General features: G+C 40.2%; 2 protein-coding genes across 10 annotated transcripts; one reads left to right on the top strand and one right to left on the bottom strand.

The window, feature by feature from the left end:
* Positions 1–2,479: 2,479 nt before the first annotated feature.
* On the top strand, positions 2,480–17,412 carry LOC137342115 (N-acetyllactosaminide beta-1,3-N-acetylglucosaminyltransferase 4-like). Of its 7 annotated transcripts, none has more exons than XM_068005782.1 (4): positions 2,480–2,579; positions 2,801–2,849; positions 5,908–6,078; positions 8,186–14,491. In XM_068005782.1, exons 3-4 carry the CDS (start codon positions 6,075–6,077, stop codon positions 9,283–9,285), a joined length of 1,104 nt encoding a protein of 367 aa, XP_067861883.1. In that variant the 5' UTR covers positions 2,480–2,579; positions 2,801–2,849; positions 5,908–6,074; the 3' UTR covers positions 9,286–14,491. The 7 variants fall into 7 exon arrangements, 5 of the variants coding, with proteins under 5 accessions (XP_067861883.1, XP_067861886.1, XP_067861884.1 ...); XR_010967205.1 differs by lacking the exon at positions 2,480–2,579 and adding an exon at positions 15,886–17,412 and having other exon boundaries at positions 2,677–2,849; positions 8,186–10,520; XR_010967206.1 differs by lacking the exon at positions 2,480–2,579 and adding an exon at positions 14,499–17,412 and having other exon boundaries at positions 2,677–2,849; positions 8,186–10,520.
* Positions 16,760–25,321, bottom strand: LOC137342116 (diablo IAP-binding mitochondrial protein-like). Of its 3 annotated transcripts, XM_068005787.1 has the most exons (6): positions 25,220–25,321; positions 24,917–25,019; positions 20,919–21,047; positions 20,223–20,333; positions 19,130–19,226; positions 16,760–17,126 (listed from the first exon to the last, which is right to left on the bottom strand). In XM_068005787.1, exons 1-6 carry the CDS (start codon positions 25,267–25,269, stop codon positions 16,897–16,899), a joined length of 720 nt encoding a protein of 239 aa, XP_067861888.1. In that variant the 5' UTR covers positions 25,270–25,321; the 3' UTR covers positions 16,760–16,896. The 3 variants fall into 3 exon arrangements, with proteins under 3 accessions (XP_067861888.1, XP_067861889.1, XP_067861890.1); XM_068005788.1 differs by lacking the exon at positions 20,223–20,333; XM_068005789.1 differs by lacking the exons at positions 24,917–25,019; positions 25,220–25,321 and adding an exon at positions 21,190–21,264.
* Positions 25,322–25,340: the final 19 nt, after the last annotated feature.

Here is a 25,340-nt window from a genome sequence, read left to right as displayed (position 1 = left end):
CCATGTTGCAAGGACTGGATAGAGTAATCTTGCATATGTGGCCACATGTGCTTCTCCAATCTGCCAAAAAGCAAACTGATTAACACTTTAGTGAGATAAAGCCAAAAGTAAATCAATGAAACTGGTTTATTTTACAGTAAATGAACAGAATGACAGCTATAGTAATTCTTGATGTGGAGATGCCGGTGATGGACTGGGGTGGACAAATGTAAGGAGTTGCACAACACCAGGTTATAGTCCAACAGCTTTATTTGAAATCACAAGCTTTCGGAGCTTTGCTCCTTCGTCAGATGAGTGAAGAGTTGTGTGGAAGCATCTGCGGTGCCTTTATGCAACTCTTCGCTCCGAAAGCTTATGATTTCAAATAAAGCTGTTGGACTATAAACTGGTATAGTAAATCTTGCCATAGTTTGACTTAATTTCAGTATCACGCCTCATAACAAAGAAAATAATAAAATATTCCACACTGCCTCAGTTAGCAGGCTAAATTAACTTTTCTGACCAAAGTTTTTTCTGGACATGGTTGGCTCTATCTTGAAGAAGTCTTGGCCCCTGTGTGCCTCTCTCAGTGGACCTTCTTGAACTGGCCATATGGAATGTGTGCTTCTTGCTGGACAGGAAGACAGCAGTTTGGACAGGAGGGCTACCAATTAAACTGGCTACTGCCCCTCTGAGCAGGCCCCCATATGAACTATCTCCTATACCCAAATCGATGGGACTATCCCAACAATAATAGGTGTAGATAATCAATGGAATGTATAAAGAGGTTTCTCCTGAATTCCTTTTTGGATTTATTAGTGACTATCTGGTTAGATGCATCGTCTTAATTCTAATCTATATCGCCCAGCACTGCTGTTCAGTGAAGTTAAAACCTTGACAACTAAATCTGACTTAATATTCTGTATCCTAATATAAATTACAGCAAACCCCCTTCTGTGGCAAAATGGCCAAAAATCCCAAAACATGACTGTAACACTGCTCTGTAAAAGGGGAGACAAGAAAATGGGGTAAAGGAGGGAGCTGGAAGAGGACAGAGTCTTCTGATGATAAATAGTGTCTTGTTCAGATTTACAGGTAAAGTTCTGGACTGCAAAGCACCAGGGAAAGAATGTCCTCACATTAGCAAAAAATATTGGGGCAATTTCATTCAACAGCACTAACTTGTCAATGAAACCTGCATCAACGCAAACTCTGTCTATTGTCTATTACTGTATTACATAACTCAAATCAACAATTCCACACCACTGCCAATAATATTTATAGCACCATGTATTAGATATACTTTCACCAAATAAGAATGCTGAATATATTAAACAATACCTTTCTACTTTAACACATATTATTACATATATTACATAAATTTACAAAGAATTTACAGCACAGAAACAGGCCATTCAGCCCAACTGGCCTGTGCTAGTGTTTATGCTCCACACAAGCCTCCTCCCACCCTACCTCATCCACTCTATCAGCATTTCCTTCTATTCTTTTCTCCCTCATGTAGCTTCCCCTTAAATGCGTCTAAGCTATTCACCTCAACTACTCCATGAGGTAGCAAGTTCCACATTCTAACCATTCTCTGGGTAAAGAAGTTTCTCCTGAATTCCTTATTGGATTTATTAGTGACTGTCTTATATTTATGACCTCTACTTTGGATCCCCCATGTGGAAACATCTTCTCTACATCTACCCTATCAAACCCCTTCATAATTTTAAAGACCTCTATTACGTCACCCTTCAGCCGTCTCTTTTCTAGAAAAAAGAGCCTCAGCCTGATCAGTCTTTCCTGATAGTTATAACCTCTCAGTTCTGGTATCATTCTTGTAAATCTTTTTTGCACGTTCTCCAGTGCCTCTATATCCTTTTTATAATATGGATACCACAACTGTGCACAATATTCTAAGTGTGGTCTAACCAAGGTTCTATATAAGTTTAACATAACTTCTCTGCTTTTCAACTCTGTCCCTCTTGAAATGAACCCCAGTGCTTTGTTTGCATGTTTCATGGTCTTGTTAACCTGCGTTGCTACTTTTAATGAACTGTGACTCTGTACCCATAGATCCCTTTGGCCCTCTACCTCATTTAGACTCTTGTTTTCCAAGGAATAGGTGGCCTCCTTATTATGTTCAGAAATTATTTTTTGGGAAATAAATCTATCAGTAAAAGGAACAAATGCACAAAAATGCTAATTTTCAACAGGTGTATTGAAATCAACATATTATTGCTCATGGAAAATGCAAAACCTGATGATGTATTAATCTCTCAATCATTTGTGTGGATTATTAGCCAGATTTAAATGTTCCATTCCCTGGTGTTTGTTCCACTCCATTAATTCACCAGTATATTTTCAGTGTACGCATCTTTATCTCAGATCTCCATAGTTACACACTCTCTGGATCCCTGGGGAATGGGCGCTTAGTGCATGTCTTTGCAATGCACTGACGTTAAAACTGCTTTTACACGCAGTGTGCAAGTAAACAGCACTGAAACCTACCAGAACCTCCTACCTCATGGGTTTTCATTTATAATTACCAGGTTCCAGCAAGAGTTCTGAAAACCTAGCTAAGCTGAATCATTAACCAGGTAAGGCCTAAATACATCTTTGGTAATGTTTGACTCATTAAACTCTGTGTTAAATAAACACCTCATTGCAAATATAGATGTGGGTGGTTTTTGAGATGACTTGGTGTCTAAGTGCAGCCTTTGTTCTGTTTTTAGTGGCTGTCGGATCAATTAAAATGTAAGAATAATTTTTCAGTCTAAAACTGAAACTCATTACTTTTAATTATTCTAATCATTCATAGATATACCATTACAAGAATGCTATATTGGGACGTATTATTAATCTTTAAGGTAAGAGATCCATATTAATATTTGAAAATAAGTTAATTCTGATCACTTGTACTTAAACAAAGCAATGTATACTGTCTGATCTGTATTTCTATCATGGGCTGGACTCAATATTAATGCTGAAAAGTAAATACAGCAGCTATGACATATAAATGTACAAGGAAATGTATTATTCAGTAGTGATCCTGAACTGCGCTTACACTAGCAATGTTTTCCCTCACAGTATGGAGGAAATGGAGTTATTTTGTCACCCTGTGAGGAAATTTCATTCCAGTGTGAAGAACCAGCAAGAAAATGAGGATTTTCCTCCCATGAGAAGAAGGAAAACATCACCAAAGATAAAACAACTGGCCCAATTTTTTACAAGTCTGCAGGATGCAAATGCCTTTTGTGTCTAGTTCCCTATCTAAGTTCCTCATGCAAAAACACCTTTGTGACCTCCCCTATACTTCTGTGCAAAAGATTTTTGTGGAACCAAACCTATGTCTCTGTGGGACCTAAAGTATATGTGTGTGCGTGCGTGCGCGGGAGGGGGTAGTGGGAGTTGCCTTATAGGTGAGTAATATCTATTTGGCCCAGCTAAATTCAATTTAAATCAGCAGTGGGAGCCAGGACTGAAGTCAGGAAGGAGAATTGCCATTTAGCTATCACAGCATCAGAGGATTGGAGCAGAGTTAAAGGTATGATAGGTTAATAAAGGATATGGCAGTGTTATAGAGGGTATAGTGGTTACAGTACTGGACTGGCAACTCAGCACTCAGGGAACTTTCATTATATCAAAAACAACTGAAGTGCAGGAATTGATCCCACTCTTGGGATGTGGATTTTAACCATACATTAATGCCTTCCCTTTCAACGCCAACCATTACTGCAGTCTACATTTTGGGAGGAGTTGTTCACTTCATGTTGCAATAAGGTTGTTGGGTAGGTGGGTGAGGAGACGACCTTTGCTGGCCTAACACTGATATACTCTGGATAACAGGGAAGCCTTACTGAAAACTCATTTAAGAGACATATTTAAAATATGTGCCTTGGCTTGTATTGCTGAGAACTAATGGAGTGTAGTTAAATGGAGGGTCACACAGTCAAAACACAACAACAATATAGACTTAAAGCGCCTTTAGTGTCGTGAAATGTCCCAACACATTTCACAGAGGGCTGATTTGACATCAAGCAGGATAATGTTCCAAAGGTAGAAATAGGCAGTCTCGATGATTGATTGGATGTAGAGTTTGAAATGCAGCTCAGGGTTGAGTAGGTCACTGAAATTATACATTGTCAGATTCAGCTGGAGCAAGCAGCCAGTGTTTAGCTGGAGTTCTGGCTCATCCATGACTAGATTTCAGACAGGTAGTCAGACAGCATATCAACAGTTATGGAGTCGAGGGTGGCAGAGAGATAAAGGTAGCTGTTGCTGCATTGCCCCGGCAGTCAAGAAGGTGGATGAAAGCTCTGTAAAGGTGACCCTTATCTTACAGCTGATCAATACCGCTGAGGGTTGTGGATGTTTTGTGGGTGAGATTTTGGTTGGTTGTGCTATACAGGGGCTGTCTTTTTAGGTATGTACAGTATTTATGGAATGCTTCACTGTACAGCCACCTGGCTAAGTTTTGAGGCTGGTGTTGGAAGCTATCAAAGATAGGGAGGGGCACAGAGGGAGTAGAGGTAGTGCAGAATGAGTTGGTAGCAAGGAGGGTGGCCTTGCTTGCCACTCCAGGAGATGTTCCCCTTAGTACAGGGTTGCAGCATGCCTGGAAGGAGTGGAGAAAGAAGATTTGAGGGTACAGCAGACCAATACTGGCAATGCCAGCCCAATGTTGCATGTTAGCTCAGGTGTCCTTGCCTCTTGTGCCACCTGATCTGCCTAGAATCCCTGGATTGTTCCATGGGTTCCATTAGTTTTTGGCAAAGGAACAGACTTGAACTTCTGGGCTGCTGGTCCACAGTTGTGGGAGCTAGACCTGTCTAACATACAGCCAATTTTGATTTAGTGTAACAAACAGTGCCTAAGTAATGCAATGGGTAGATTATCCAATCCATTACATCCAATCAATGGGCGTAAGTAGATGTAACCAATTGGAAAAATAGGTAGATATCCAATATGCCAGATTTCTGTCCATTTAGTGCTCCATCTGGTTGGGTTTTGTAATGGTGCCAGAAACACCTGTCAGTTTACAGGTAATTATATTAAATTTAAGCCTTTGTGACATTATTTAGACAGTAATACAATTTTGTTGTGTTGACACCGATATAGCTCTGTCATGTATCCACCCAAAGTGTATGCTGTTTACATAACTTCATTTAAAAAGCCCGCTACTAAGATTTGTAGAAGCATTTTGAGTCTATTTTTGACCCTTTTCTCTTGCTTTTTATTTGTTTCTTTCCTGCTTCCATTTACTTGGGCAGCAGGCTTCCGACCAAGTGTTCTGACACCGCCATTTTTTTTTGGTATCCACGATATTGGTACAGTGGCTTTCTCAATGGGAGTTCCTCTTCAATTGTGTTTTCTGGAGGAAGAAAAAGAGGAGCAATACAGGTCAGGGGGCACAAGAGGCAAGGATACTTGAGCTAACATGCAACACATGGCAGGCATTGCCGGTATTGATCAGCTGAACATCAAGTTCTCTTTCTCCACTCCTTCCAGGCATGCTGCAATGCTGTATTAAGGGGAACATTCCCTGGAGTGGCGAGCAGTACCATCCTCTTTGCTACCAACTGATTCTGCTCTACCTCCACTCCCCCACCCCCACCCCTTCCCTTTTGTTAGCTTCCAATACCAGGCTCAATATGGGCCGAGAGCTCAGCCGCATTATAGAAATGAAGCTCATGCCAGAAGATCAGGCAGGGTCAACGCACTAAGGGTTGGGTGGGTTCTAGTACTGGTCTGCCCAACTAACCCTGATCAGAAAATGTAACCTTATAATTGTTTGATAAATTATAAAATTATGAAACAGTTATTACATAGTTTTTATGCGGTATAGCTCAAATATCTGTTTCCAGGCTATGAAGTCTTGTCTTCCCACCTCCAGTTATTAAGATATTTTTCTCTCCCTCCCTATAGGAAGCACACCACTTCTCACTTCTACTTGAGGTCTTTTACAGCTCCTTTGAGATCAGAAACATTGGGATACTGTGGCTAACCCGGGGCCTCCTTCCAAAAACTTCTCCATTACATTTTTCCACTGCCCTACTTCTGTAGATTCCAGGAGATCTTCAAAAATCCCAACAATGGGTAAACAATGCCTTTATTAGAATTGATTTTGAATCAGGGCTACACTTTACACTTAATCATATCAGCAAACTAGAGAGAAAATGCCCTCAGAAGTCAATCTCCGTTGCACACATTACAGTTCCCTGTTTCCTTGCTGAACAACTAAGTGTGTCCAGGAATGAATATTGTGACAGTGTGGCAAGTACAGTGAGCAGCTTCCTGCTATGACCACATCCTTAGACATGGTATACTGATTTCATTCATCTCGGAATGATGAAAGGCTGAGTGGACGTTGGCAGAATTCAAACTCAGGAACTTCTTGCTGGAGTAAACTAAGAACACTTGTGCATTAATCAAATTGATGAAAGGGAGAAGAAAATATTTGTTTTTAATGGTAAGGAAGACACAATCGCAGATTTAAATCGTTCTTGTAGAGAATAGCTGAAATAGTGTGTGTTCGCTGTGCCATCAAAGTTCACCTATTTAGAAATGTATTGGAGAGAAATGTTTTATTGCAAACACAGGTAGAAAAAACCTTCTTTGCCTTGAAAAATATCTCACAACCTTTTCACCTACATTTGCTAGGCATTAAGGAGTGTATGTCAATTTTTTAATATATATAGAATCATAGAATCATAGAAGTTTACAACATGGAAACAGGCCCTTCGGCCCAACATGTCCATGTTGCCCAGTTTATACCACTAAGCTAGTCCCAATTGCCTGCACTTGGCCCATATATAATGACATTGGAATATGAGTTCAACTACAAATATGTTGAGGAAGAGTTACTTTCAATACTGAACAATCACTAACATTTAGGCAAATCATTGAACAAATCCAATGTACCATACTGTTTGCATGGGCTATTTGACCATAACTAAACCTTTTTAACCTTTTAAAGCTTTTTAACGAATCAAGTAATGCCTTATCAAATTCCTAGAATTCATGTTATTATTAATTGCAGTATAAGTTTTTCTGGTTAATCGGTTACAGTGCTGGCAACCCTCTACCTGATTTTGTATTTCTCATTAGTTACTGGGGCCTGGATTGCTCAAAGTGAAATTAAAGACATTTTGTAAATACTATTGTTAAAACAAGCTCAGCTAGCTAGTCCAGTAGTATGTACAAATTTAGCAGCAATAACACCAGTCAGCCTTATTCTCCACTGGCCAGTACTGCCCTGTTCCTGTCATTTTGTTGAATCAAAACAGGTTTATGTTAATTGAATTAGCACTCCAAATTCTGATTCCCACTCTCAATGAGTGTGTAAAGCAAAGAGTAAATTAATCTTTGCATCACATTACTGCAGAACAAAATTGAAGTAGAAACTTTATTTTCTTTTTGTGGGGCTATTAAATGTCTCTCTTATTCCCGATGTTTTCTGATCCCCTTTACTCCCACGTTCCTGAGTCATGCAGCCAAGTGGGCAGGGAGATGGCTTGCTCAGTGTTTCCACCAATGTTGCTCTGAGCTGGTCAGTAGGTGAAGTACATGGCCAGTCCCTCCCCGACACTATGTCTGTAATTGCATTAATATTTAATTTTTAGATGATTTACCACAGAAGCAGTATTTCCATTCAAAAGTAAATGAATTCATTTCAAGATTTAAATTATTTGTAAAACTACTTCAGTATTCCATATGAAAATAAATTACCTCAGAATCTCAATATCAACAGACTTTCCTTGAACTCTGGCAATGTACTCTGGACCTGTAATCAATCTAAGAACTGGAGTTGTCTATCAATTAACTTACTTTCCAATGGCTAAAGGTAGCTGCTAAAAGTCTACGTCTGCCAAAATTGTCTGCATGCACCACCGTAGTAAATATTTATTGTTTTAAAATTGCTGTGACATAGATTTTATATAATAAAATGACAAGAAACTGGGACATGTTTGAGACATTACAGTGATACACATACATAAACTGGGCAGGGTCTTTAGAGGGGATGCACTTAAGAATTTTTGTGACTTTAAAATGTTTTAATTCAATTTATTAACCTGTTTTGTAGAAAATTTTAAAACCACTAAGGGTGGCTGAGAAAGTGGATGTAGAGAGTTTTAAGATTGATGATAAATTTAAAAAGTACAGTGTTCTCATATGTGTTTTGTGTCCTTTTGATACCTTACAGAGACGGGTGCTGTGCTATCTCTGTTCATAATGTTTTCGAAGAGAAAAAGAAAAACACTGAGCTTTGCTTTGATAGCGTTGGTTTTTGTGGTAGTTTTCAAATGGCAAACGGGGATAACAGCAACTGTCAAGGATAATGAAAGAAAACATCTTACTTTGGTCCCTCAAGTAAGTAATAATATAACTGAGACAACTCAGTGTTTACCAAATAAAGCATACATCAACCAGTCTTCAAACCTACCCAAGATATATCAAAAATTCTTGGAATATAAACACTGCAGGACTTTCCGAGCTTTGCTGAAACCAAAAGGATGCACTGAAAAATTGTTTTTATTATTAGTTATTAAGTCTACAGCTCCCAACATAGACAGACGAGCCACAATTCGAAACACGTGGGGAAAAGAAGGAGTTATTAATGGAGTTGAAGTCAAACTAGTGTTTCTGTTGGGCGTTACAGAGGAGTTCCATGGGCAGCCACTGCATCAGTTGTTGGCAATAGAAAACAGACAGTTTGGTGACATCCTCCAATGGGACTTTCAGGACAGTTTTTTCAACTTGACGCTGAAGGAGGTTCATTTCCTCAGATGGTTTGCTGCAGAGTGCTACTCAGCAACATTTGTTTTAAAGGGAGATGATGATGTCTTTGTGAACACAATAAATGTGATTGAATATCTCAAAGATTTTGATCCAGATCATGACCTTTTGGCCGGGCATATCATTTACAATGCCATTCCAAAAAGGAATAAGAAGGTTAAGTACTTTATCCCTGACATCATGTATGAAAATAAACCATATCCTCCTTATGCTGGAGGTGGTGGGTATCTAATGTCCAGGAGAACGGTATTACAGCTGTATCAAACTGCAGCAGATGTGGACCTCTTCCCAATAGATGACGTGTTTGTTGGTATGTGTTTGTTACGAATGGGGATGACTCCAATTTCACACATTGGCTTCAAGACACTTGGTATACCTGATGCATTCCTGTTCAATCCATGCTTATATAAAGATCTCATGGTAGTGCACAAACTGAACCCAGCAGAGATTTGGATTATGTGGAGCCTAGTGAATGACTCAAACTTCAAATGTGCTAAGAAAGGATGAGAAGAGCACCAACGCAAAGCAGAATTTAAATTTGATATAACCTCTGAAAACAGTGCTGAGCTAGTAGGGTGCTGAGAAAGTGAGGACCAATAAAATGATTTTATAAAATTTGTTATACAAAGTTCCGATGGTAACATATTTGGAGAAGTCTAAGGCTAAGAATGAGGGAAAAAAAGACGATGGTAAATATTGACATGATTCCCATATTCAGTGCACTTTGTGGTAATAGAATTGCTCTAACTCGGTCTGTCATTCTAAAGTTTAGTGCTTAGTATCTCTATTAGCTGCTTCTCCAGTAAAACATAATTGGAAATTCTGTTGGAAACAGAAGGAAGACTTTACATATGAGTAGCACAGGAACAAAAATGTCTACAGATTTTCAACGATCAAATGCATTTGCCATTTGCCTTAAAGTAATTGTGTAAAAAGTGAGTGGATTCTTTTTTACTTATGTACTGCCCAGGTGAAGAGAACATTAATATCTAATAGAGCATCGAAAGACACTGGCTTAACAGGCTTCTACTAGTTCTCTCCCTGCATCTTTCTCCTCCAATTTTTTTCCTGCCAATTTTCTTCTGAAGGCATTGACTCCCTCACAGATGTGTGCTTCCACAGCCAGCAATCAACTTCCAGTACCTTGCTTGGCGATTCTTCATGTGTGAGACTTGACAGTGAGTCCTGGCAGACTGTCCGACTGTGAAGGGTACAATAGTTGAGTCCAATCCTGAACTCACCTGGTCTCAGTATAATCATATTTCCACTTGGGGCCATCTCCGCCCATTTCATCTCATCACCAACCCTAGCGTTCAGATCCTCCCTACTCTCACCCCCAATACCCAGTTTCTCTAGTACCTGTGCATGCTTTCCCAACTACCTTACAGCCTGTCCCCACCTAATCCCAACCTGGCTATGATCTTACTCTTTATACTGGGCTTTACCAAAAGTAAGACAAAAATTCAGTACAGAATCATGTATCAAAATCATAGAGACATTCAGCAGAGGAGACAGACGGTAGGTCAGACTTACAAAAAGGGAGAGAAAGAATGAGAAAGAGTTGGACAAAGATAGATAGATAGAATGCAGTGAGAAAAAGTGTATGAGGCACATGAAGAGAAAGAAGGAAACAGTGGACAACAAACAAAAACAAGAGCGAGACAGAAGCTGGAGAGAAGCAGAAGGGCAGTTATACGGAAAGAGGAACAATTTAATAAAACTGGCCATGAACAACAGCATGGGTAATGTATCATATTTCCTTTTAATGTGTTTCTATTTGAAAAACAGGGATAGTAGTAATGTGAATCCAATCATATTTTTAATTGACTGAACGCTATTTCAACAAATAAATTATTAAAAGATCTTAATTGTTTAAAAGGTTATTGATGTGCCTTAAGGTAACAAATAAAAGATAATATCCAAGATCTTCCCATAGGAAATTAAGTCATTCACCCAAAGATTGCACTAGCTGCTTTGGCATTATTGGTTTCTATGGATAATATGACTGATTATTGGCACTGCCCATTTAAAGTTGTCTCCACGCATCTCATGTCATATTAAGTATTAGCCATTTATCCTTTTTGTGGAAAAACTTTGCAAATCATATTAACCACATGGAATTCGCAAATAGTTTGGTTTCATTCATTGTGCGTTACATAGTATAACACACCTGTCATACCATGAGAGATTACTACCTAATATCTTTAGTTATACCATCACGGAAACAAAAAACTCACCATCTTCACTTCCCTTCAGAACTGTGTTGATGGTATGTGTTACGAAGTATTTCCTTGATTTGTTCCATTGATTATGTTGATAGGGTGAGATGAAGTAAGGTGGGAGGAGGCTCATGTGGAGTATAAACACCGGCATAGACCTGTTGGACCGAATGGCCTGTTTCTGTGCTGTATATTCTATGTAACTATAATAGGAGCCAATACTTTGCACTTGTCTTTAGTGCTGATTCAGAGCAGCCTGATTCTAGGGAGTCCTCTACTTGCCAAGTATGCAGCAGTATATTAGTTATCTATAATTCATCTTACTTGTTCAAGCGAAATTTCCTTCCTCAATCATCTGAAAGCTGTTTTCAGAATTTTGAGAGACGAGTGAAGTTATTTGTTAAACAATTTATGTTGGTGGCAGCTGTCTCAGCAGTGTAGTCCATTTTAATGTAGTTGAGGTCCAAATTCACATTACTGAAGGAGGCAGGCTGCCAACAAAATCATTTAATGCCTTTTTTCAAACTGAGTAATTGGTTGACTGCTGCCTAAATTATTTGATGCTTTTCTTATCTCTCTCTTTTACCTTTCTTTGGTTCGGTCAATTTACCAAATATTACACAACTTCCCATTCCGATCAAGTTACGATGTTCTGGGTTCATACTGGTGATTGTTGTTTTAGCCAGTTGGAACATACTGGTATGCTGGTGTAATTTTGACCACCATTGTGATTGGTCAGTATTCTTGATGCTTTGTGTCCAATTAATACTTTGTATCCAAAAGCAACTTGAAATTATATAGCACCTATCACGTGGGGAAATGTCCTTCACAGAGGTGTAATCAGACAAAACAATTACTTGTTTTCTTCACCTGTTAAAAGAATTTATTGCCTTGTGGTACATTAGTTTTCCACTCCTTTATTTTTGCGGACTATTAACAGATTAACAATTCTTAGATACCAATGCCCCTCCTGATCCTTCTTCCCCATCACTTTTGTCTGACCCCATCCCTGCTTCCAATCTTTGTTGTGTTTTCATTATCCCCTCTGGCCTCCCCCTCTCTGACCCCGAAAGATCAGTCCTCAGCAAAGGCCTCAGCTTCATCCCCTTACACCAATCACAATGAATTTCGAGCTCGACACGATGTTGAGTTCTTCTTCCGTCGCCTTCGCCTCCGCGCCCACTTCTTCAGCTAGGAGTCTTCCCCCCCCCCCCCACACACAGCAGACCCTTTCTCCCATCTTCAGAATTCTCATTCCACCTGGAGCCATCCCTCTGGCCTCTTACCGATCTGGCGCTGCCGGCGTGATAGCGCCCGTCTCAGTTTCTCTACTCCCCTCACTCACTCTAATCTCCCTCCCTCTGAACTTGCAGCACTCCGTTCTCTCAGGTCCAACCCTGACATTGTCATTAAACCTGCTGACAAGGGCAGCGCTGTTGTTATTTGACGAACAGACCTCTACCTTGCAGAGGCTGAACGCCAACTCTCCGACACCTCCTCCTACCGTCTCTGGACCACAACCCAACGCCGAACATCAAACCATCGTTTCCCAGATCGTCACTGACCCCATCTCCTCTGGAGATCGTCCCCCCCATCGACCTCCAACCTCATTGTCCCCCAACCCCACACAGCCCACTTCTACCTCCTCCCCAAGATCCACAAACAGGACTGCCCTGAGACACCCATCATTTCAGCCTGTTCTTGCCCCATGGAACTTATTTCTTCCTACCTTGATTCTTTTTTGCTCCCCTCGTCCAGTCTCTTCCGACCTACATCCGCGACTCTTCCGACACCCTCCGCCACTTTAACAGTTTCCAGTTTCCCGGTCCTAACCGTCTCCTTTTCTCCATGGACGTCAAATCCCTTTACACCTTCATCCCTCACCAGGACAGCCTGCAGGCCCGCTGCTTCTTTCTTGAAAGGGGGCCCAACGAGTCCCCACCCATCACCACCCTCCTCCGCCTGGCTGAACTTGTTCTTACGTTGAACAGCTTCTCCTTTGACTCCACTCGCTTCCACCGAATAAAAGGTATCGCTATCAGAACCCGTATGGGTCCCAGTTATGCCTGCCTTTTCGTGGGATATGTGGAACATTCCTTGTTCCAGTCCTACTCATGTGCCCTCCCTTACCTCTTTTTCTGGTATATTGATGACTGTATTGGTGCCGTTTCCTGCTTTCGCCCCGAACTGGAAAATTTCATCAACTTTGCTTCCAATTTCCACCCCTCCCTCGCCTTCACATGATCCATCTCCGACTCTTTCCTTCCTCGCCTTCTCTATCTCCATTTCTGGGGCTAGGCTGTCAACCAATAGCTACTATAAGCCCACCAACTCCCACAGCTACCTTGATTATACTTCCTCTCACCTTGCTTCTTGTAAGGACTCTATTGAATTCTCCCAGTTTCTCCGTCTCCGTCATATCTGTTCTGACGATGTGACCAGTGCTTCCGATATGTCTTCCTTTTTCCTCAACCGAGGATTCCCCTCCACTCTAGTTGACAGGACCCTCGACTGTGTTCTTACCACTTCCCGTACTTGTGCCCTCACCCCTTCCCTTCCCTCCCAGAATCATGATAGGGTCCCCCTCATCCTCACCTTCCACCTCCACCAGTCTTCACATTCAACGGATCGTCCTCCGCCATTTCCACCATCTCCAGTGCGACGTCACCACCAAAACATCTTACCCTCCCCTCCCCTTTCAGCATTCAGAAGGGACCGTTCCCTCCGCGACACCCTAGTCTTCTCTTCCATCACCCCGTCCCCTTCCCATGGCACCTTCCTGTGCAAGCATAGGAGATGCAATGCCCACCCTTTCACCTCCTCCCTTCCCACCACCCAGGGCCCCAAACACTCCTCCAGGTGAAACAGCGATTTACTTGTAGTTCTTTCAATTTAGTATACTGTATTCGCTGCTCACAATGTGGTCTCCTCTACATTGCAGAGATCAAACGCAGATTGGTTGATCGCTTTGTTGAACACCCCCGTTCAGTCCACAAGCGTGACCCCGAGTTTCCGGTCACTTGCCATTTTAATTCTCCATCCCACTCCCACTCTGACCTCTGTCCTTGGTCTCCTACACTGTTCCAATGAAGCTTGAGGAACAGAACCTCATCTTTTGATTAGGGACTTTACAACCTTGTTTTCAACCTCAACCTTTTTTTCAACCTCAACATTGATTTCAATAACTTCACATCATAATCACTGCTCTCATTTTTTCGGACAGCAGGTGCTGGTAATGGTTCTGCTGTTGCCATTTACAGCTCCTCTAGACCGATCTTTTGTTTCTTTACACGTCCCATTACCACCCTCCTTGCCTTGCACCATCATCTTTTTTGTTATTTAATCACTCCTGCCCTCCATCCTATCGCAGACCTATCCCTTTTGTTCTTTCCTCCCTTCCCGTGGCCCTGTACTTGCTTAAAAACTGTTAAATCTTTACTTCTTGCAGTTCTGATGAAAGTTCATCGACCTGAAACATTAACTCCGTTTCTCTCTCCACAGACGCTGCCTGACGTGCTGAGTATTTCCTGCATTTTGTGTTTTTAGTACAAGTTTATATGCCCGTGTTCTGTTCAATAATTCCATCAGTACATTTTCCATGAAGATTTCTAGCTGAGGTTTTTATAGCTACACCTCAGGATTGTTGAGGAATGATATTTAGTTGTTGCACTGTATAAATGTAAAAACTCCTTGTATGCAGCGTGCAAATACTGTAACCTACCCACACCCGCTACTTCAATGATTACCAAGTTCCAGCAATTTTTGAAAACTTACCTTTCTAAGACATTAAGCAGATAAGCTCCAAAATATAATCTGACCATTAGGTCTTGTCTTCTTGAAACCCAAGAGACTTTTAACAGTTCATTGCAAATGTAAATTATAAACATAAATAGATGTAGAAATGCACACTTTAGCCTATATGCAATTGCAGTAGGGTTTGGTAAGAATACTTTTGTATAAAAAATATATCATGAGGCCAAAATCCTACATTTGCTAATTGTAGCTAAAAAAGTAAAGGCAAGTGAGAAATGGTGTAATAGTGGGAGACAGCACAAATACAAATATACATCATTCATATTTAGCACTTATTTACACCACTGTCTAAAAGAGGTGTTGAAAAGAAAAAGTCCAGTTTTTGCTTGTAAGAGGGTTTGGGGAGGATCATGTACAACATTCAGCAGTAGCAGAATCAAGTTGCAAAGTGAGCATTCAACTCCAGTCATGCCTGGGTTAGTCAGCATAACAATGATATTAATTTGGAAATATCACCACAGCAGTGAAACTGAATACTAGAGAGTAGTTTTCTGCCTGTGACCATGGTTCAACAACCACTACATAGTTGGAGGTTGTTCTCTCCCACCTAAATGTGCTTGCGTTACCCCATTACAGATGTTACTAGCACCTATCATTGATAAAATAAGGACTGTCTCACTGGTCATTCAGGTAGTTTCACTGAAATTTACATATTCCGCAGCTAAAGCTCTTCATGACATTTCAACTTGGTGCCTCATCAGCTGCTCGAGAAGCAGCAAGTGATTATATTGCATCATGGTCGACTGCTAATGAGCCCACAACCTCCAAAATCTTACATTCAAACCCACTGGTTCACAAAATTTTTAGTGCTACACTAAAAAGAACAAAAAAATTCTCCCACTTATTAAAAATATTGCTCTTTAATGCTTCTGAGGATTCACTGAAAGAAGGAAATAAATTTGAAAATATCCATCTCATGATATAAAGTAGTCATTTTGAAGTTAACAACAGTTAAACAAAAGAAATAGAGCAAAAGCTTAGCTATTTTCACTGGGCACTGCTGGAGTGCATATGATCTACCGAAGAGGTAATCCAGTCATTTTAACTTAAAAACTTTTTTGTCTGTTTAACCAAGCTTTACACAACTAGAAAAAATATCGAAATGAAGAAAATAACTAATATGCCAGAACACACGATGGTGAGAAGCTTCAGGTGAGACCAGATGATTCCACCCCCCGCACCCAAGATATGTGGACCAATAAAAAGCAAGTCATGCTAATCAGCTGAAATATATTATATATATGATAGACATAGCTGCTCAATATTCTATGAACATTTGCCACATATGCTAATAGGACCATAGACCAGTCATATGTGGATGCAACTGGTTGGAGTTGAAAGTGTGAGTTCTGCTTGGATTAGATCCTAAAATTTCAATTCATTGCCTTTTTGGAGTCCATAGCTTTATCTTTGTGGAGCTAATCAGTTCTTGGTTGCCTCAGGTCGATATCATTAATCAAATTATACTTGGTCTATTGGGGAGGAAGCTTGTTGAGCCAAACTACCTTTTTTACTTGTATGCTTTTTTTTATATTTAAGGGACGATTATAGGAACATAAGTAAAGTGAGGAGAGCTGGAATGAAAAATGAAAAAGGGTCTCCCCTCCAAGCATGGGGCTCCTAATCTTCCCAGCTCGATCAGCCTTCTGTTTAACTTAATGCTAGGCATACTTTACAGCTATTTGAACATTTGGACTGCACTGAAGGAACGAAGGTTACTTTGCTGTCATTAAAGGAAGATGATAAAGATCAAATTCTCACTGTAGGTTACACATACATAATACAAGACAGATGGTACAACTCATCCACACACCCATTAACATAATATAAACATATCAATTTTGTAAATGTGGAGATGCCGGTGTTGGACTGACAGCTAGAATCACTGCTCTGTTAGCAATTCTATTTAGAGAATATTTTCAGAGCCTGAAATGATTAATTCTTAATCCTTTTTGTTGAAATCTTACTGTTTATTACAAAATTATTATTGGTACAATTTACAAACATTTGCAAAGCTGTTCACATTAGCCTACACTGCTACATTTCCCCTGATTCTAAAGTGCAGTGAATCATTTATTTATACAGATTAGTCTTCCCGTAGATACTGTTCGGGTATTTCTTCTTCTATTGCTGGCAGATTTGCAGCCTCTTGGGTGGCTTTCAATGCAGTCTCTTCCGTTCTTTTTTTATGAATTTCTTCTACTTGCACTTGAGCCAATTTAGTCTCAGCTTTCAGGGCCAGTTGTTTCATCTCTTCCACCTGACTTTGTGCCATCTGTATGTGTGTGTGTGCAGTTATTGAGGCTGGATCTGCACCTGGAGAAAGATAATCTTAAAATTAGGGCTAGGCCATTTAGGAAGCATCTTTTTCACACAAAGGGTAGTGGAAGTCTGGAACTCTCACCCAGAAGGCTCTGTAAGCTGGGTCGATTGAAATTTTCAAGACTGGATCAATAGATTTTTGATGGATATCAAGGGATACGGAGTAAAGGCGGGTAAAGTGAATTGAGGTACAAATCAGCCATAATCAAACCGAATGGTGGAACAGGCTCGAGGGGCTGAATGGCCTACTCCTGTTCCTATGGTAATAAAATTAACAATTGTGGGGGGGGGGGGGGTGGGGGGGGGGGGGGAAAAGAGGGGAAGAGAAAGAGAAAGAGAGAGGAGGCAAAATGATCTGATCAAATGTGGTATCATTTGGTCTTTTCACTTCCGGGGCCTGATGGGGTAGACACCTAATGCAATACTTTTCTGGCGATTGCAAGGGTCCTACAAAAAACATGGATGTACATACTCAACTCACTTTCTAATTGACATGGGTCCACAGCACAAAACCATCCAGAATTCAACCTATACTGGATGTCTCAAGAAGTGGGAAGAATTGAAGATGTTTATGTTCGACTCAGTCCCTACATGGCTTAAACTTCCCCCATATTTTGGCACTAAATAAATAATCTCAGTCAGAGATCACAAGGATAGTTGGCGTCACAAACGGAAAAGTTCACACTGGCACAGCAAGGGGTGCTCTTGTGATGTTGGAATTTTCAGTGCTGGCACACTATAAATTGGCACCATCATCAAATCTGAAATCACCACTCTTATGCTGCCACCAAATAAGCGGCTCAATACTGAAGCAGTGTTGTCAGCTTCAGGATAACAGCCGGAGCTAACATGTCACCCCAGGAAGCGGTGCCCAGAACTCATCTTGGCACTAATGAAACTACCCTCTCCCCAGACAGCAAAACCACCAATCAGATGAACAACGGCACTGTTATTTCCCTCAAAACTTGGAACACCACTGTATTTAAGTGCCTGCACAGCAGCGCTCCACATTTTAGAGGAGACCAAAGAAGTAAATAGAATACTGTCCTGCACTCTCTCTCCATATATAGATTTAGCGCCTTGCTTCAGCTCCCATCACCCCGTGCACTCTGACCTACACTGGCTCTCAGTTTGGCAATGCCTCAAATTTAACATTCTAACGCTCGTGCTCAAATCCCTCCATGGTCTCACCCCTCCCTTTCTCTGTAACGACCTTCAGCCCTACAACCCTCCGCGATCTCTGCGCTCCTCCAATTCTGGCCTCTTGTGCATGCCTGATTTCAATCACCCCACCATTGGTGACTGTGCCTTCAGCTGCCTAGGCCCTAAGCTCTGGAATTTCCTCTCTAAACCTCTCCAGTCTCTCCTCCTTTAAGACGCTCCTTGAAACCCACTTCTTTTCACCTGTCCTAATATCTCTTTATGTGACAGTGTCAAATCTTTGTTTGATAACGCTCCTGTGAAGCACCTTGGGATGTTTTACTACGTTAAAGGCGTTATATAAATGCAAGCTGTTGTTGCTGATCCATATATCAACAGATTTCTACTGGGGATGAGTCATCAATGAGCTACCTATTTGTGTAATAAGCTTCAAAACTTAAATTCTTCAGCATAATTGTTTGCAAATTATTTTGTAAACATATAAATATTTAAAATCATGTTGCCCAACCATTTACATTGCATATTTAACCCAGAGTAGCCTTTGGTTTCTCTAATGTCACATTAAGCCAGTAAGAACATATAAAAACTGCAATTATTTTCTCAGATGCTAAATGGTGCATGCATCATTCTTTGATCTCAGAAGATCTTATTTGTATTGCTGGGAAACCCTCCAAACAATTGTTATTTGTGTATTGAGCACAAACAACTCTTCCAGTTGACAGCACACATATATTGTTCATAATATTTGTATCTCCACTGGGAAAGCATTTTTCTTGCATCATAACTAAATAGTATGCAACCAAACCATGTTTCTGTAGCTTCAATATACACAATACCTGCTTGATATGCAGCCTCTGCTGCCATTTCAGACAGACTGATTGAAGTTATCCACTTGGACTCAAAACGGAGATATTCTTCCTGCTTCGTGTTCACCTGCAGTTACATTACAAAGATATCAACAATTCTAAATCACTAGCAGCTTACCTAGAAATAGTACAGAAAGTTTTCAACAGTTATGTTTTTTGTTTAAATATATCATTTTGTGTGTCTATAAATACCCTTTGGAAAAAAATGCTTGTTTTTTTAAAAAAGTTACTTTTAATTATAATGTTAATAAATTACTTTAAAATAAACTGCTAGAGTACAAGGGGTCAGAGGTTCAAACAAGTAAAATGCAAATTTAGGGCCAATATGAGGAAGTTTTACTTCACACAAGGAGTGATCAACACAAGGAATAGACTCCCCAATAGAATAGTGGAGGTGAAAACCCTAGAATCATCTAAGCACCAATTAGATGTGTGCAGTGGGGGTAGTTTAGGGTCATTCTGGATGGACGGGAAGAATGCCTTCCTCGTCCGTAATTTTCTTGTGATCTTGTGACTTCTGAAAATTGGCACTAGAAAGGTAGTTTAATTATAAACAGCATTTCATTACAATTTTATCTGTGTGCTCATCTACAGTATGTTCCTAACTTTCTTTATTGATGTGGTTTCTGAGTTAAAAAATTAATGCAGTGGGTTAATACACCATCTTTTTACCTCCGGGACGTGGATTTACATCCAGCTTTGCCTGATGGGATGAAAGTCCCCTCTTTTCTGGCATAAACGCCCTATATAAAATAAGTTTGGGCCGTCTCAATTTTGCTTCTAGCACACGTGGACCAAAACACAAAAATGCCCTTAATTTGAAATTAAAATGGCAAACACAATCTGGCTAGTGTGGGAAATGGAATGTCTGGTGGAGTAGGGAATGCTGTTCTGAGGTTAGAGATAAAGCACAGTGTTGTGGTGGAATAGAGGAAATTTTACTTTGCAGCAGGCTACGATATGTGATATGGGAGTTCTGGTTGGAAGCCTGAAACAGGAAAACGTTCTCTGTCCATTCTAGCTTTAAAGTAGATATAATTTGAGTGGAAACATTGAAATGTACCTTTACACGAGCTTCAATTATGACCTGCCAAATAGCATCTTCCTCTTTATTGTTTATCTGGCCAGCTAGGCCAGCATACTGCTGCTGAAGTGAGATCAGGGTGTGGACTGCCTGGAGTAGACCAATATATTTATTGCAAGTCAACATATATTTAAGAAAGCAGACATTAAATTAAAAGGCAAAGTCAGTTTCATTAATCTAGCTCTTTAATCTAATGGACAGCTATCTAGTAGGCAAGTTTTGAATTCTTTAAGTTTCTACAAATTCACCAAAAAAAAGTTAGTTCTCTGAACAGTAACTTTACTCATTAAAAAAAATACTAGAAATTAAATGACAAAATTCTAGTAACATATAGCACCTGTTTTTCAGCTAAGTATGTAGACATGGTTGAGGAGGTAAACTTGCTTACTATCATCAGGAACGCAAGGTGCCCAGATAGAGCACCGTGTTTTTGCCCAAAACTCCACTTGAGGGGTAAAAACTGGCACAGCTTGCCAGAAACCTCCTATCAGAGGATCAGAGTAGCAAATGTAAATTCAAGCTACTGCAAAATGCAAAAGGCTCTGGCCTTGCAGCTGACGGAAGCTGTGTCCTGATGAAAACTCCCACAGGAAATGGAAAAAAAAATCTTATGAATTCTGACTTTAGAACTCCATCAAATTTAAGCAAACAAAATGCAATTCTGCTTCAACATACCTTCGTATATTCTATTAAAGCATCGATTAGTGCAAGTGTTGTTTGTGACAGAAAGGTATTCGCACCATCAGTTACCAATGAGACAGCCCGCTTGATTAAATCTTCATGAGTGAGAGATGTTGACTGAGACTGTGGCAGAAAATGAATGCAAAAGTTAGGTATGGATATCTTCATTGGGAAGGGGAAAAAGCAGCATTCATAATACAAGCAGTATAATTAATAATCTAGACCAAATAAACAGATTGGATTCTAGCATATTATTTCAATATACCATTTTCATTCATTAAATTATTAGAGCAAGTTACTGTTTCAGGTCTCTACACTTCATCAGAACTGAAAACTTAAATTTAAGCAAGCATTTTAGGAACGTTGGAACTAGAGAGAGAGAGAAAAGGAAAGGGAGAAAAACAGCAGTTTCTCCGATCACAAAGACAGTTAATGGGTTCAATAATCTGCTAACCATATAATAGGAAACTGCTGGATGACATAAAAGATCAGTGAGGCAACGGAAAGACAATAAAACAACATGCAAATAGTTAAAAGTGTGAAAAGATATGGGAGAGGCCCATACAATGACAAGAAAATAGGGGAAATTGGAAAAAGAAAAAAAATGTAAATACAGGAGTTATATTTAAATTTGTTAGAAAACAAATTATGCATTTATCAATATTCAACTATAATAAAAGTGCAAAAGAACAATAAATATTCAATACCTACAAACAATGTTAGTCTTCCAATGTCTATGCAAACTGCCAGTTAAATTTATGTTGCTATGCTCAAGGTGGATAAATTTTATATAATGTGGCTCTGGATAACACTTGAAGATGGATGGGTGCAATTTCTCTTAGGATGAAATCCAAGTGTCTTTAATAGTCAAATAAGTATAAATATCCCTTGCAGCAAAATTGTATTTATGTAGGAGAGTTTTCCCAAGTTGATTAGCACTAGGTAAAACCCTTTAAAAAAACTGGTCAAAGTTAGATATTGCTTATTAACAATGTACCAACATTACCCAAGGGTACGCTCATGTCTGATAACAAATTTCTACCCAAGTACCAACTGTTTATATGTGTATGATCTCATGACCTTGTTGAGAGATGGTTTTGTGACAACATGCAAGGTGGTGTATAGGATTTTACTAAGAAAATAAATGGAGATTCTACAAGCTGCGGCAGATGGAGAGGAAAAAAAAAATCACAAGGTTGCGGCACAAATTTTCTCTCTCTATGCTGCTCAGGAACAAAGAATATATCCAAGCACAAGTGCTGCAAGAAAACAGTAATTGAAGTGTGAATGGCAGCCCACCCATATGGATGTTGCCACGGTGGTCCTGCATTGGTTTCAGCAGGTACCTGTGTAAAGTCTGTCAGTCAGCAGCCCACTTCCAGCAGAATTGCCTTATTCCAACACCTTAGCATGAAATACTTCAAGGCCACAAACAGGTGGGTGGGGGGGAAATGGATGAAATATCACAACATCAAGCTGTGAAACATCTGCAGTGAAGGAGGAATTGTGCGCCTAGTTGTTGTGGATGGCTGATGAGAGGATATTCCTGCTTCTCTCAGAGAGACATATGCGGTGGCAAGAAAGGAGACAGTGACAGTGCTACTATGTCTAAACAATAAATGGCAGTGATTACAGCATGCCCTTCATAAATCAGGATGTCAAAAAAAAAGGCAATGTTTCCAGCAGTTTCCTGTGTGTTATGATGTGAACAGACGCCCTGGAACATCTCAGACCTACACAAAACCAGAATGAAGCACCTGGACAAGATGCAGAAGAATGCTGGATTCTTCTCTTGCTCATTCATTGCATTGCCAGTCTTCAAATGTCATCCAGCCTGTGCAGCATGAGCCTCCTTTTCTGCCATCCAACAGTAACTTAAAGCTGCAGCAAAGCACTGTGGACATCATCAGAAACTTTGAGAGTATTAAACTTATCATCTCAAGTGCAGCATGGTGACTTATGATACCGGTCCAAAGTACAATTGAACTTCAACATAGTAGGGAAGCTTGGTCAGAGGTCACTTCACAGACATTAGCCAGCTGTTATTCCCATTCGTTTGCATGTATCTAAAGTTGCTGATACTAACAGAGCTTGGTGTTTTGATTTAGGCTTTATTCACCAATGAGGCAACACCACCTTCACAAACCTCCAGACCCACAAAATTCAAACAGGTCAAACCAAAGAATAAGAAATGAGCACAAATAGGACTCGGTTTCCTGTGCTTCGAAGACCACATTGTCAGGACTGAGGGAGGGGTGGGGGACCATATGTGGGCCATGAGCTACAATTTGGATACCCTTGCTGTACAGAATAAATAAATCATGGTTGTTACTTAATGCAATATTTGTCTCAAGACATATTAGTTAGGGCGTTATTTTTCTAAAGTTTTAGCTTCTTAAAAAATTGCCTATTTCCACTGTTCCCCAACACCATTATTTCGCCACTCCCACTTCAGCCACCCACCACACCTCCACTCTGCTCCAATGGTAAAGAGAGGAGGCGATGTAGGGTGCAAATGGCCACCCATGGAGAAGAGGATGCAGTAGAAGGCTTTGAAGTGGAAAGATTGGGGAAGACCTGATATTCCTTCGCAGCAGAAGTACAATTCCAACCGTAAATCTTTTCTGTCATCTTGTGTATCCTGTGATTTTTATTTTTTACCTTGATCTTGCCTCACCTGTCTTAGCGTTATAGTTCATAATTCTCTAAATGTTCATGACCAATGGCGAGAAGTCATAACCAAAGCAAATATAGAGTATTACGTTGAATTAACAGGACTATTTAATATAAAATAAAGTAAACCATTTTGTCATTGAATAAAACCTAGTTTAGACTACATTTAGAATACTGCGTCCAGTTTTGGTCCCCTCATATGGTAGGATATAGAGGCTTTGGAAAAAGTGGAGGGAAGCCACTAGAATAATTTCTAGCTTAAACAATCATAGTTACTCAGGCTTAAAAACTGATCTTTTCACTTTAGAGATACGCAGACTTCGGGGCAATTTGATAGAGCTATACAAATAGTTAAAGGGCTAGATTATGTTCCTATTGAAAGATTGGGGTAATGTGTGTAAGTTATGCAAGGGTAGGGCTAGGTTAAATGTTAGGCAGTTCTTCTTTTCTCAGAGAATAGTAGAACAATGGAACAGGTTGTTGGCTCATTCGGTGAGTGTTGACTCTCTCCATACCCTCAAAAGAGAGCTGGACCAGTTCCCGGTTGGGATGAAGATCATGACTTATAAAAGGTAGGTGAAATCCCAGGTAATATAAGCATGGTCAATGTGGTTTCCTGGACTAGTTTCGATCACCTAAGGGGGTCAGAGAGGAACTTTCCAGATTTTTCCCCACTTACTTGGTCTTGGGTTTTTAAATCTGTTTTTTGCCTCTCCCAGGAGGTTGATTAAAGAACGAAAGAAAGAATGAACTTGCATTTATATAGCACCTTTCACAACCTCAGGACATCTCAAAGTGTTTTACAACCAATGAAGTACATGATTACGTGGTTACTGATGGGTAGGGGTGTTTAATCATGATGCTTCATTGTGTGGGGCAGGCTTGATGGATCAGATGGTCTTTTCCTACCCGTCATTTTCATATGTTTGTATGTAACTCTGCAAAAGATCCACTCCTATGCTGCATCCTTGGATTGTAATGCTGAACAGAGTTACCTGAAGAGCCCAGGCATTATTAGTTTTCACTATTGTATCAGCTAACTCATGTCACAGCAATACTCTTCAGTGAGTAAGTAAGAATGGAACTGTATCATCTGTTGGTGCCACACAGGTCAGGCCTAAAATTTTAATTTTTATAAATTAAACAATAAAATTACACAAAAATACAGGCTACATGACCAACTATTACTTCTCTAAAATATGCAACTTCAACAACATCAGTCATCAGCATTTGCAGATCTTAACCACATGCCCTGACTACTCTCAACTACAATATTTTTCAACACACGGGTTAACAGCTGTATAAATTGTACCCTGTACCTGTGAAAAGGGGACAGCGGCCAGCGTTGCTCCCAATCCCAGCGCCACTTTCTGCCACCTTTGATTGGTGCTCCTGCTGTGGGACAAAGCCACGGAGAAGGGCCTTTTTAAAAGACAAAACAAGACATTGAATTTAACACTGCAGTCGTGCGGTGGAGCAGAGCGCTTCCGCAACACTGTCACTTCTTTCAGTTTCACATGTCCGAGCAAGTCCACCCACAAAGTCCGCACACGATTCTGTTCTCACACGTGACCGATATGTTACAATATGAAATCAAGGAGTAACAATTTCATGTTTATTACCTCGACAGACGGCTACACCGACACATCACTCTGTAGAACGTCGCAGCCATTGTATCAACATTCCGCTACCGACGCGTAACGTCATGACGTTCGATTTAAGTGGCCCCCTCTTTCGCGTGAA

Source organism: Heptranchias perlo, chromosome 25, assembly GCF_035084215.1.
Source record: "Heptranchias perlo isolate sHepPer1 chromosome 25, sHepPer1.hap1, whole genome shotgun sequence".
Taxonomy (NCBI): Eukaryota; Metazoa; Chordata; class Chondrichthyes; order Hexanchiformes; family Hexanchidae; genus Heptranchias; species Heptranchias perlo.
This window is presented reverse-complemented; position numbering and strand designations above follow the sequence as displayed.

What these genes read in the sequence shown, in the direction of transcription:
- LOC137342116 (XM_068005787.1), bottom strand. Translation starts at nt 25,269, where the DNA reads ATGGCTGCGACGTTCTACAGAGTGATGTGTCGGTGTAGCCGTCTGTCG. An exon ending in CTTTAATAGAATATACGAAG is followed by an intron (nt 20,334 to 20,918) that starts GTATGTTGAAGC and finishes GGTCTACTCCAG; the next exon opens with GCAGTCCACACCCTGATCTC. An exon ending in TAATTGAAGCTCGTGTAAAG is followed by an intron (nt 19,227 to 20,222) that starts GTACATTTCAAT and finishes ATGTAACTGCAG; the next exon opens with GTGAACACGAAGCAGGAAGA.